Source organism: Saccopteryx leptura, chromosome 2, assembly GCF_036850995.1.
Source record: "Saccopteryx leptura isolate mSacLep1 chromosome 2, mSacLep1_pri_phased_curated, whole genome shotgun sequence".
Classification (NCBI taxonomy): Eukaryota; Metazoa; Chordata; class Mammalia; order Chiroptera; family Emballonuridae; genus Saccopteryx; species Saccopteryx leptura.
The window spans coordinates 250506383-250518934 of NC_089504.1; the positions used below are offsets into that span (position 1 = coordinate 250506383).

General features: G+C 56.5%; 1 protein-coding gene across 15 annotated transcripts in view; it reads right to left on the reverse strand.

Moving 5' to 3' along the window:
• The window catches only part of RIMBP2 (RIMS binding protein 2), a 130963-nt gene that overhangs the window by 10640 nt on the left and 107771 nt on the right, over positions 1 to 12552 (reverse strand). For 10 of the 15 annotated variants that reach the window (XM_066371191.1, XM_066371193.1, XM_066371192.1 and 7 more), the window contains 5 exons: positions 11275 to 11715; positions 9456 to 9596; positions 6761 to 6919; positions 2801 to 3490; positions 1235 to 1352 (listed from right to left, as the gene is read on the reverse strand). In XM_066371191.1, coding sequence (XP_066227288.1) covers positions 1235 to 1352; positions 2801 to 3490; positions 6761 to 6919; positions 9456 to 9596; positions 11275 to 11715 — 1549 coding nt within the window. The remainder of the gene's footprint in view (positions 1 to 1234; positions 1353 to 2800; positions 3491 to 6760; positions 6920 to 9455; positions 9597 to 11274; positions 11716 to 12552) is intronic. The other 5 variants (XM_066371203.1, XM_066371202.1, XM_066371201.1 and 2 more) reach the window with 1 other exon arrangement.

Genomic DNA, 12552 nt, shown 5'->3' on the forward strand with positions numbered 1-12552 from the left:
CCGAGAGTGGAAGGAGCGCAGGGTGCAGCGGCTGCCTGTGTGGGTGGGAGGGGCTGCAGAACTGCTGTCAACACCAGCAGGGTGCTGGGCTCCATGCGCTGGGACTCGGCTGGAGGTCTGCAGACAGCCTGACTGCCAGTGTCACTGAGAAAAGGGCAGTCGGCCAGTCAGCAATGTTTACAGCCTCTCCCCTCTGTACAGCCTCTCCCCTCTCCCTTCTTTCCTCCCTGGGGGAAAGAAGGCGCCTTCCTCAAGGGCTGGCCTCACTCATTTAGGGATTGGTTTTTATAATCTTTACTCTCTGGAAGTGGAGAAGTTGGGCTGCTTCTCCTTCTTTTGGGGCTGCTGAGCAAGATTTACTTTTGTCTTCTAAAAATGTAACGGGGCCTGACCTGTGGTGGCACAGTGGATAAAGTGTCAACCTGGAATGCTGAGGTCGCTGGTTCAAAACCCTGGGCTTGCCTAGTCAAGGCACATATGGGAGTTGATGCTTCCTGGTCCTCCCCCCTTTTTCTCTTTCTTTCTCTCTCTCTCTCTTTCTCTCTCTCTCTCTCTCTCTTTCTCTCTCTCCTCTCTAAAATGAATAAATAAAATCTAAAAAAAAAATTGGCCCTGGCCGGTTGGCTCAGCGGTAGAGCGTCGGCCTAGCGTGCGGAGGACCCGGGTTCGATTCCTGGCCAGGGCACACAGGAGAAGCGCCCATTTGCTTCTCCACCCCTCCGCCGTGCCTTCCTCTCTGTCTCTCTCTTCCCCTCCCGCAGCCAAGGCTCCACTGGAGCAAAGATGGCCCGGGCGCTGGGGATGGCTCCTTGGCCTCTGCCCCAGGCGCTAGAGTGGCTCTGGTCGCAACATGGCGACGCCCCCTGGTGGGCAGAGCGTCGCCCCTGGTGGGTGTGCCGGGTGGATCCCGGTCGGGCGCATGTGGGAGTCTGTCTGACTGTCTCTCCCTGTTTCCAGCTTCAGAAAATAGCAAAAAAATAAATAAAAATAAAAAATAAAAAATAAATTTTTTTTTAATTAAAAAATGTAACGGGACCGTTAATGTGAGGATATTTATAAAAAGATTTTATTTCTCTTGTGCTATTTCTGACTTCTTTTTGCCACAATGGAGAGTTTTCTGTATTTAGAGGAAAATGATATTACCAGTCATTTAAAAAATATATTTAGATTAAGGACTAAGCAGCCATGTGTCCTGTGATTGAAAAACAGACCAAGGTGTCAAACAGGCACTTACCGATGGACGGGACCATCACTGGCCGGGCCCTCGGAGGGACAGTGCTGCCGTGGGGAAACCTGCGACCCATGTGATCTGCCCTGTCAGCTCGTCCTGCGGTCGCTGGGTTTCCTAGAATCTGAAGACAGAACAACAAAGTCCTGAGTCTTGCCAGCCCTGGGAACACAAGAGTTAAGTCAGCCAAATCAATTCAACTTATAAGCAGAAGCTGTAAAGGCAACTAAACTTAGCTTTTAACTGAAAGGTTAGCTGAATGGCCTGGAAGACAAAGCCGCTCACCCCAGGCACCCCGACTTCCACAGCAGAGTTGCTTTTCGACACCCTTGGGGATGGGGGGTGGGAGGACAGAGAGAGTTCCTTGGGAGGCATCATTGTGTTGCTGCTCCTGCTGCAGAAGCTAGACATTTTGACCCAAAGTAAGAGTGACTTAAATACAACTCCTTGCCCCAATGGCCCCTTTGACTATGTACAGCCGTGACCTATAGGCTCTCCTTGAATGATCACAAAAGTGGGAAAATGCTGCATGGCCACAGGTCCCACTGGGACAGAACTGTACGTCAGGTTACTGAAAATTCAAAGACAGAAGTTTCTGGGTGTTTGAAACTCAAGGCAACCTCCTGGTTCTAATTTGAAGACACCAGTCATATTTAGGCTAACTTAATGGTTGTCCTGTATGGTTGTGTGTCTCTAACATGCATTAACAGTCAGAATCATATCAGATGATCAAACCAAAACCTCCTGCTCCCTGGTAAGTAATTTGAGTGGGGAAATCCTCGGGACCCAGGGAAGGAACAATACTTTTGGGGTTCTGATGAAAAAGAGGGCTTGTTGCAGGCAGGGCACAGCCTGTATCTGGTCCACTGTGACCTTCTTGTGGACAGATCATAAACTGCACGGGCTCAGAGCCTGGCCCACCTGAGGTTTCACCTGTGTGTTCATGGGTCACTCAGGTGTGGGAGGAGCAAATGTTCTGCAGAGAGGACAGCCAGAGATGAATGAAGCCCCTGACAGCCACTGACAGACCTAGAACACAAGGCAGGGGCATGTCTAGAACTGATGATGAAAAATTCATTCTGAAAACTGAATGCAGGGAAAAACTTTTGAAAACAATTCGCAAAAATGGGTCTCTTCAAAAATCGTTACATTTTTTTTCCAATTATAAATGAAGGCCAAAAACCTAAAACCACACCAAGAAGAAAACCTTCAATAATACCCGTAGTCATAAATCAGTCCCTCCGTTCGTTTTGAAAAAGTATGTGTTGTCAAACTTTTGGATAATCATAGTTCAGCTAACCCTTAATTAAAATTTAGATTCAGTTGTCCTTTAATTAAAGCAGCCATAATCATCGCTGATTTGGGGGCAGGGGGGAATCATTATTCAAAAGCAAAATAAAGAAATCTTGAGCACAAAAGATTGGGAAGCGATGGGCCAGGAAATCAAAACCGCATGGAAAACTAAAGACAGGCAGCAGAGAGTCCCGGGGAGGCACCAAATAAAGAGGTAAAATGGAGGATGCAGACGGATTGGTCTGGCAAGCGGAGGTGAGGAGGGCTCACTGCACACACCACGGGGCCTTCTGCAACTCGGGGAGAGGCCTGTGCGTGTTGGGCAGTCGCCCTACACTGGGGTGCTTTTATGCTTTTCTTCCAGACGTCCAGACCCGCGGGCTGGTCCCAGCCATGCCTCCTGGGGGAGGGCCTCTCCGGGCTCAGGCGGCCATCATCGCTCCTGACGACGGGAGTGGGGTCCACCTGCTCCCCAAAGTCTTCTTCAATGCTGGTCTGCCGGGTCAGCGTCCGCCGCCGGGCCAGCAGGGGCCTCAGGCTCCTACAGGGACAGAGCCCAGGGCCTGGGCTGCCTGTGGCGGCTGTGTTTCTGAAACTAAATCGCAGGTCCTCTTCTTCACTCCCACAGTCCAGGCCACTGTCTGGGCTCCTGGTGGCTGAGCGGCTGAACCGACAGCCTCTGTCCTCGAGAAGGAAGTCCTCGGAGTGGGGGCCCGCTGCGGAGCCCCTGGGTTTGGCAGGGAACCAGGAGCCCTGCGGGGCCTTGTCCCCCCTGCAGGGCCTGGCGGGCCTGGGCTCCCGGCCCCTGGACGAGCACCCTAAGCCCTGTCTGTGCAAGAACTCACAGTGCTCTGCGTCCTCCTCGGCTACTTCAGGGATACTGAACAGTCTCGTACTGTGCGGGGCCTGCGGGGGGCACTCGGGCTGCTCCAGGAAGGCCCCTTCAGAGGTCCTATGCTTAGGGCACTCCTAAGGGGACGCATGTGACAAACGGTGTGTGAGCAGACATGAAGTGGGCCGAGGGAGGGAAAGAAAACACAGACAGCATTAGTCTCAGAGGCCATGAGGGCAGGGAACATGCTGCTGGGGGCGGGGGGTAGCATGCTCACTCAGGCCAGGCTCTGACATGAGGATGGAGCCGGGCAGGAGAGGCGGGTGCAGGGTCAGACCATGCAGCTAAATCAGAGAAGTCGCTGGGGGCTGGGGGTGGCCAGGCGGCACAGGGCGGGACCCTGCCCACAGACCAACGTGCTTGGTTCTGTGAGCCTGTGTGCCCAGAGTGCCAGGGAGAGCTGATCCCTGCTGGCCGCCCCACAGTCTCAGGCAGCTGCCCAGCATGGCCCAGCCAAATCACAGAACAACTCCTCTCCCCTTTCACTCTCCTGTCGCACTTAGCTGCAATCCTTCTTTCCCACTTAGCTCAGTATCACTTTTCTCCCAGGCTAAAATTTAAGTATGAAACCAGGACCTTGTCACTCAGCACATGTCCTCGCTCTGGGACCAGCACCTGCTCCACAGTCTAGCCCACTAATGTCTGCAAAAGTCTGGGGGTCTGGGCCCTGGCCAGTTGGCTCAGCGGTAGAGCGTCGGCCTAGCGTGCGGAGGACCCGGGTTCGATTCCCGGCCAGGGCACATAGGAGAAGCGCCCATTTGCTTCTCCACCCCTCCGCCGCGCCTTCCTCTCTGTCTCTCTCTTCCCCTCCTGCAGCCAAGGCTCCAATGGAGCAAAGATGGCCCGGGCGCTGGGGACGGCTCTGTGGCCTCTGCCCCAGGCGCTAGAGTGGCTCTGGTCGCAACATGGCGACGCCCAGGATGGGCAGAGCATCGCCCCCTGGTGGGCAGAGCGTCGCCCCATGGTGGGCGTGCCGGGTACATCCCGGTCAGGCGCATGCGGGAGTCTGTCTGACTGTCTCTCCCTGTTTCCAGCTTCAGAAAAATGCAAAAAAAAAAAAAAAAAAAAAAAGTCTGGGGGTCTGCCTGCCCCTCCTCCAGGTTCTAGACTGCGAGGTCGGAGTGGAGAGCTGTGTCCTGGCCCCCAAGGGCCCCAGGGCCTGGGCCCAAGCTGGCTCACCCAGGGCATGAGTGCCGCGTGTCTGCACAAGCCTGCCCGGACTATTCCCCAGCCTCTGTCTCTGCTGTGCAGCAGGATCCCATGGGGGTGTCTCTGCTTTGGGAAGAGTGGGCCTCCCGGCCAGGCATGCCCCCCTGCCTTTCCTCCCACCAACTGCCCAGGTCCTCAGTGGACAGACCATGTAGGAACATCATGAACTGCTGCCCTGCTTGTGTGCACACTGGCCTGTGGGCTCTGTGAGCACAGGGGAGTGACAGGTTCACCTGGTGCAGTGTCTGCCCACGGGAGTGGGACCGCTGAGTGCCTGATGAGCGGGTGAATGGACCTGTACTCTGCCCGCTGAAACATCCCTCGTTTGCTAACAGGATACTACAGCATTGATTCTGGGAACAGGATGGCCAAAGACACCTGTGGTGGAGTGCAGGGTCTACCGGGGAGCTTCTGGAGGCCAGCAGGGACCATGCCAGGCAACTGGACCCTTCCAACCAGGAAAGGGGCTTGGCTGCAGCTTGGTGAGCCCAGGGCACAAGACCCCAATTCCTGTCTTGGAATTTCTAGAGAAGCCAGAAATCCAGAACAGCCTGAGACATCTGACTGTTAAAAATGTAAGAACACTACTGTGGACAAACTGAAGTGACCCTGCTGCTGTCAGCAGCCTCACCTCCTGCCATGTTCTTGAGCCCACACACTTCCTGCCAAGTGTTTGGCCCCCATTTTCGGCCAGCTGTGATGACCCACTCAGCTGTTCCCAAGGGAACGGGGGCCGTGCTTGTGCCGTGGGACATGGCCATCGTGTATTGTGATGACCCTGCCTGCCCTCTGGGCCTCCTCCCTGGGAGAGAAGATGACCTTTCATTTCTTTGCTCAGCAGTTCTCAGGAAGTACCATCCTGGGAGCTTCCCCCAGCAGAGGCATTGCGGACAGCGGGAAACTGGGAGTGTGCTTCTCTGGCTATGACCACCAGGGTGTCCTGGGAAAGGCCAGGCCTGACCCCCCAGGGCAGCCTGGGGCCTTCCTCCATCAGGAAGAGCTCCTGATTCCTGTGGACGGGGTGGCTTTGGGAACTGTCAGGGGCAGGGATGAAGAGCCAGCCAGAGTAGCGGAAGCTGCAACCGTGCTGAGTTGGCACAGGGACCGGCCTTGTTCTTTGGTGCCAGGCCTTTGTGGGGGCACAATCAGTCTCTCTATGCAGGGAGGCACTGGGTTGGCAGCCAGGTTTGGGTGTTGCCTTCCACCCACCATTCAGAATGCATGACCCTGAGTTCCTAGAGAGGGCACACTGGCCCCTTACTGCCCAGTGAGTCACCTCTATAGAGAGTCTTTTTCTTCTGAAAACCCCACAAAGCTGCTACCAGCTGTTCAGCCTTTTGCTGTCTTCCCCATTAGGTCGGGAAGAGCCCAAGGGCAGGGGTCTCATTTATCCTTACACCCCCAGCCTGGTGCAGGGCCTGCCATGCAGAGGTGACCAGCCCATATTGCCCAGCGGAGTGAATAAATGCCCGAGCCACAGCAGCCAGCAGAGTGGTGGACAGCTCCCCCGACAAGACCAGAGACACACAGTGGACCAGCCTCTTACTGCGCTCAGTTTCCATGAACTTGACCTCCCAGCAAACCCTCCGCTGACAGCCACACCAGAGGATGCTTGGTCTCTGATGGGAGCTGTCTGAGAAGGGCCTTGTTTTTGGACCCCACTGTCCCCTAGGATGGCCGCCCCTCCACCCCCTCCCAGAGGACCTAGCTCCGTCATGGAAGCATCTCACAAGTCCCAGCCAGCCCACGTGTCCCTGACCCTCGGTCCTGGCACAGGCTGACCCCTACTCCCTGGCTGTGGACTCTCAGAGGATGGGCACTTAAGGCTGGGTGTGGAGTAGGGGGGCCTTCCTTGTTCAGGTCTTTCCCGTTCAATTCCTGGTGTGGAACAGGGTGCCCCTAGGAGGGTGCCAAATGTGTTCTCCCAAACTCCTTCATCCAGACTTTTTGGTGAAGAGAATGGACCAAAAGGAAGGACAGGGAATTAATTCTTGGATGCAAATTCAATGGTGAAAAAGAAGCCAATCCAAACCCATGGGCTTCTGGGGGCTTCCAGAGGCAGGGTGAGGCTCCTCGGATCCGGCCTAGAGCCCCAGCAGAGAGCAGGACGGGGGAGAAGGCCGTGCCTGGCCACTGACCTTGAGGGCATTGTGAGATGTGCCGCTGGGCCTGCGCCTGCCCCCGCCCTCCAGCTGCATCTCCAAGCACAGCTCTTCCTCGTCCTCCTCCATGATGTCCGAGAGGTCTGAGCCCCGGCTACTCTCGGTGTGGTACTCGTCTCCATGGCAACAGTGCAGCTGGGGGCAGGAAGGGACATAGGTGAGCGCCCCCGCGAGGCTCTGCTCCCTTCCCTGATGACGCGTGAGCTCAAAAATGTGTCTGTGAGCGCAGAGACATGGCCTCAGCATCCATGTACTCGTGAGCTGAGAGGGCCACGGGAGGACCAGACAGGGTCCCCCAGTCTGAGCCCCAACAGGAACAGGCAGTGAGACCTGGGACTCCAGGCAGACCAAGGCCGGGGCTAGGAAAGCATCTCTTTCCTGGTGCCACCAGCATCTCTAGCTTAGGGCTGGACAAAGACACAAGGAGAGGTCGCACACCCAGGTGGCCACAGGGCTCAGGGACCATAAATGGAGAGTGGTGGATGGTGTGGATGTGGGCTTCTATGCACCTGACCGAGGAGTTTAAGATTTCAAATAATAGTATGTGGTCTAAGATACACAGGCACACACACACGTACACACACGGGCTGTCTGGAGCACAGCCCAGGATGGCTGGGCAGCATCAAAACTCTGTGAGGCTGGACTCAGTCTGTGCCCAGTTTGTCGCAGACACTGGCTTGGGGCAGTGTTAGAGGTGTCACGGAAAAGCCTCTGGAAAGTGAAGGGTGTACTTGGTCAGCGGCCTGACGGGGGCCCGGGTGACATGCACACCAGTTCAGCAGCTCGGCCTCTCTCCCTGTCCTGCCTCCCAAGCACGTACAGCAAAGTGAGTCAAGTCGCAGCGTTCAAACTGCGCCCTGGCTGCGCTCAGCTGTGTGAGCACAGCGCACCCATGGCAACACTCTGTCCTGGCTCAGTGCTGTCAACTGGGGACAGTCCCCTGCTTCCTAGTACATGACCCGACGAATGTGTGAAACAGCATCCTGAGACATGTTGACTAAAATACCCCTCTTTCAATTACCACCCTAAAGACGGCCTGCAGGGAAAGAGGCAGCAGGAGGACCCTGGGCAGGAGGTTCCAGAAGGTTCCAGAAGTTCCGCCTGACTCGTGTCTGAGAGAGGTGGCCTGGAAAGTCCTCAGCGAGGGCAGTTTGCTGCGCCAGCTTCTGAGCTGCTCCAACCCTAACTCTTCCAGTCAGGCCCCAAGTACAAGACACAGAGGCGCGTGGGTTTTAAGTGATGAGGTCTTCAAAGGCCCCTGGGAATGAACCCCCCTACAGGAGAATGGTCTCACTTGATGCAAGACCAGTGATGAGTTAGCAATAAGCTAGGGCAGTGGTTGGCAAACTTATTAGTCAACAGAGCCAAATATCAATAGTACAACGATTGACATCTTTTGAGAGCCAAATTTTTTAAACTTAAATTATATAGGTAGGTATACTCCTTATCAAGGTAGTGCCCGCATGTGGTATTTTATGGAAGAGCCATACTCAAGGGGCCAAAGAGCCGCATGTGGCTCGTGAGCCTCACTTTGCTGACCAGGGAGCTAGAGGGTGGGACGAGGTGTCTGTTCCTTGCCAGGTAGGTCATCGATAAACCTCTGGTTCTAGCACAGGGAATCCCATGAATCAGTGGTGGGCATGTGACCCTGGCCTGCCCAGTGAGAAGTCTCACGGAGGTACGGGGAAATACTTCCCTCCCAGTCCAGAGGAAAGCGCTGAGGAGAAAGCCCTTCCTCCTTCCATGCACCCCTCCTTTCTTATTGGGATGCTGTCCTACGAGAGTGTGATTACTGGAGCTGTGGCAGCTACTTCGTAACCATAAGGAAGATCAGAAGGACAGAAGATTTGGAACCCAGAGTCTGGATACAGCCGAGCAACTGAATTAACTTTGCAACTTCCTAACTGAACTTCCTGGGTACAGGGGAATTCAGTGTCTTTGTTGTCTTAGTCACTCTGAGCTGGGCATTCTGTTTCTTGTGCTAAAATCAATGCATATAGAATTAACTTATAAAGAAGCTGGTGCTTAGAGAAGCTGGGTAGCTTGCCTGCAGCTTCAATGGCAGCGGAAGCCAGTGACAGCCCCTTGCCCTGCTATAGGAGTATGTGTTGAAGGTGTTTGGTGTCTTCAAGCTCTGACACCACACAATCTGGGGACTCTCAGACCCTCCCCTCCTGCTGTCAAGTATTAGTCTGTGGTATCATTAGAAGCTGCATGGTCAGAACCTGGACACAAACCCACCCCAACTGAATTTGTTGTTTATGAGCCCGGCCTGGACATTCTGTCACTCAGAGCACAGGATACTGACCATTTTTTTCCCCGTGATGCCCAGCACATAGCAGACGCCCAGCAAACATTTACCTGGTCCATGAAAATGAATCGACACACGGTGGGTTTTGCCTAAGCTGACCCCAGGTGGTTATGTGCGGAGATGCCTGGCTCACAGAATTGCCACGTGACCAGGTTCTAGCACAGGGCAGTCAGGGCAGGGGCCTCACATTCAGACTTTTGAAACTTTCTCCAAATGAGGTCCCAAATGCACAGACATCATTAAATCTAAACTTCCCAGAGCAACTAAGATCGCTGTCCTGTGGCCCAGCCACCTCCTCATCTTTCTCGGGGACCCGAGGGGTGTCGTGACCTTCAGAGGCCTGTGCGGGGCTGTACTCACTGGCTTGCCAAGCTCGGAACCCTTCAGGAACTCGTCCACCGACGCGCCCCTCCGCTTGACATCTGGGGACTCGTAGCCGTCTTCCTCGTCGGAGTTGGCGTACTGCCCGCCCCTCTCCAGGAAGACGCTCCTTTTCTCTAGCTTGGAAGGAGAGGAGAGACGCGGGTGAGCAGAGAGACCACATGACCCCAGGGCTGCAGAGGGAAGGAGGTGTTCTGATGCCCAGGTTAGCTGGGCTCGCTCTCCCTCCGCCCAGCCCAGCCGACAGCCGCCCCCCTCCCCCGCCCCGCCAGGAGACACTATGCGCAGAAGGCCCCGGGTCAGAAACTGCGCGGCTCCGGGTGGGTTTCTGAAGCTGCCGGGCCTGCGACACAGGCCAGCGTCCCTCCCTCTCCTGCTCACGCTCACTGGAACCAGGTCTGGACACTGCTGGAAGGAACTTATGGCTACCAGTGAAAAGCCTGACTCTTAATGTGGCCACTTAGCACTTTCTTGAAAAATGAATCTCACATGTTTGCTCTCCACATCTGAGAGGGGAACCTGGCCAGGGGCCAGCAGCCCCAGGTGTCCCTGGGCCCTGTCTCTGTCTCCAGCTGCTCTGGGGTTCCTATGGGGGAGGGTTCTCAGGGTTGTAGGGTGCTTGGCTGCCATCAGACAGAGCAGAGGCCATAGCATCTGCCAGGCCTTCCTGCTCATGGGGTGTCGTCATAGTTCCACGCTCAAACGGCTAGGCTTCTGCTCTGTGAGAGGTCAGAGCAGCAGACAGTGGCCCGTGATAAACGGGCATGTTCCACAGCTTTTCCGTAATCAGAGGCCACAGATTGGTGTTTAATTGCTTTTTAAACATAGAGGCTAATACTGAACAAATTGGGAGGTTTTGCCCAGAAGCCTGGCTTGCAATGTTTCAAGAAGCTACATGGCTGTCACAGCAGCTCTCCTGCTCCCTGGAGTCCTGGACGTGACCTTCCTCTCGGCTCTGACCTGCGGGGGCTCCCTGACCCTGCCCCCAGCCTCCGGGGTTCTCCCGGCATTAGCTTTCAGAGAAGGCGCTGCCAGGAGCACCGTCCTGGAGAGACCCTGCAGGCTGGCTGGGAGGACCACGGACCCTGTTGCCCTCTGCCAGGGCCCTGACCATGCAGCAGACAGCTGGGCAGCCTGGAAGACGGGTGCCAGGCTTGTCCCCAGCAGGGGGAGGAGCCGGGCTTGTCCCTGGCAGGGCAGGAGCCGGGCCCAGCTCAGAGGACAGCAGGCTCACCTCACAGGGGTTTCTGAACCTTCACGCCTCTCTGCACACGCCACCTGGAACATGACCCCACACGCCCTGTCCCCATGACCCAGATGAGTCCTGAGAAGGGCCAGGCAGACATATGTGCTACACATACATGTATGTAAACATGTCTACCTATACATGTACCTGTCTCTGCATATGTGTACACACACATACACACACAGAGCGAGAACTCAGAAGTGAGCAGGGCCAGGTGGTGTGCCCCATTTAGGAAGATGGCCCCCCCAGGCAACCCCAGGAGGCACCTCCTGATCACTGGACACAAACCAAAGCCTGGTTAGGGGTGGTTGCAGCCACTTGCTAAGCCAGCTGGTAGGTGACTGCTGCCTCTGGTTACTCGAGTCCCTGTTTGCAAAGTGAGAACACAGTTTGATCCCATCAGGATCAGGCCTAACAAGCAACCCGAAGGGAGAGTGAGGGACACACGTGACACCCACAGTGCTGAGCGTTTGGGTGGAAGGCCTATCTCCACCAGGGTGGGGGGTCAGCGTGCACCCAGGAGCGGTGGGGACTGTGGGGGGCCAGCCTTACCCTGCTGCTCTCAGCCACTCTCTGCGCGGCTTCCCGGGCCATAGCCTTGGCGACGGAGGTGGACACGGGGGCCCCCTGCGGCTGCGGGAGGATCCGGCTGGGCGAGGGTGACCGCCTGCCCTGCAGGCTGGGCGGCTCCAGCATGTGCCCATGGGCAGGCGCCCGGCTGTGCTCCCAGGCCTCGTCCACTCTGACGTGGGGACCCAGGTGGTCGTCTTTGGTATCGGGGGCTCCGGCACTTGCTAATGGCTTCAGTGTGGGCGTGGCTCTCGGGGGGGCTGGAGGCACCAGGAGGTTGGGGGGGACAGCAGCAATGGCGGAGTCGACGGACTCACCCTGCGCAGACAGGGTCCGCACGCTCACACCCTTGGCTTCCAAGCTCTGCAGCCGCACCAGCTCCACGGCCGTACCATCTGCCGTGGGGGCAATCACCTCCGCCACCTGCCACAGAGAGAGCCCACTCACAGGCCACTGGCAGCCGCCAGCCCCTTCCTGCACCACTGAGCGGGGCCCGCCTCCAGTGCCTGCTGTGGCTGGGGACTGGGGCCCCATCTACGTCCAGCTCCACCACACTGCGCAGCCTGGACGTCCAGTGAGTTTCAGAGAGCAGAATAGGCGGGGAGGCCTGCAGATGTCAGCACTCCCCGGTGGTCGGAGGGCTGGAGGACCGATTAGGCCCATGGAGGAAAAGGCTTCCATGTCCAGAACCAACTCAGAGACAGATTCAGGGGCACAAAGGGGTCAGTGCACGAGGTTCATCACGGCCAAAGCTGGGCAGGAGGAAGGCCGGGCTGAGGCCAGGATGGGCTTCCTGTCCAGTGGAGACAGATCCGGACTGCCTGGACGGGGAGCAGAAAGGGCCATGCAGCCTGCAGGGAGGACGCTCAAGGTGGGAACTGGAGGAAGTGTGGACACTCACGTCCACCTCAGATCAGCCTTTGCTCCTCAGGGGGACTGAGGCCAGGTGGGTGGAAGATGGACAGAAGCTCCCACCCCAAAGGCCGTGTCTAATCCATGTTCTAGGATAGGGCTGGAGCTGGGGCCAAGTTTCCTGACACTAGACACTGCGGTCAAGGCCCGGCCATTTGAGTGAGGACTAATGGGGGAGAGTCAGTCTGGGGGAATCTATAAGCCCGTCATCCATAGAGGGGCCGTGATATTGGGGCACTCGAGACAGGTGGATTCTGAATACGGGGAGCAGGAGAACGAGAAAGGTCCAGATGAGCAGGGCATCTGTGGGAGGCAGGCAGAGAATTCTGGAAAGGGGGAAGGGACGGA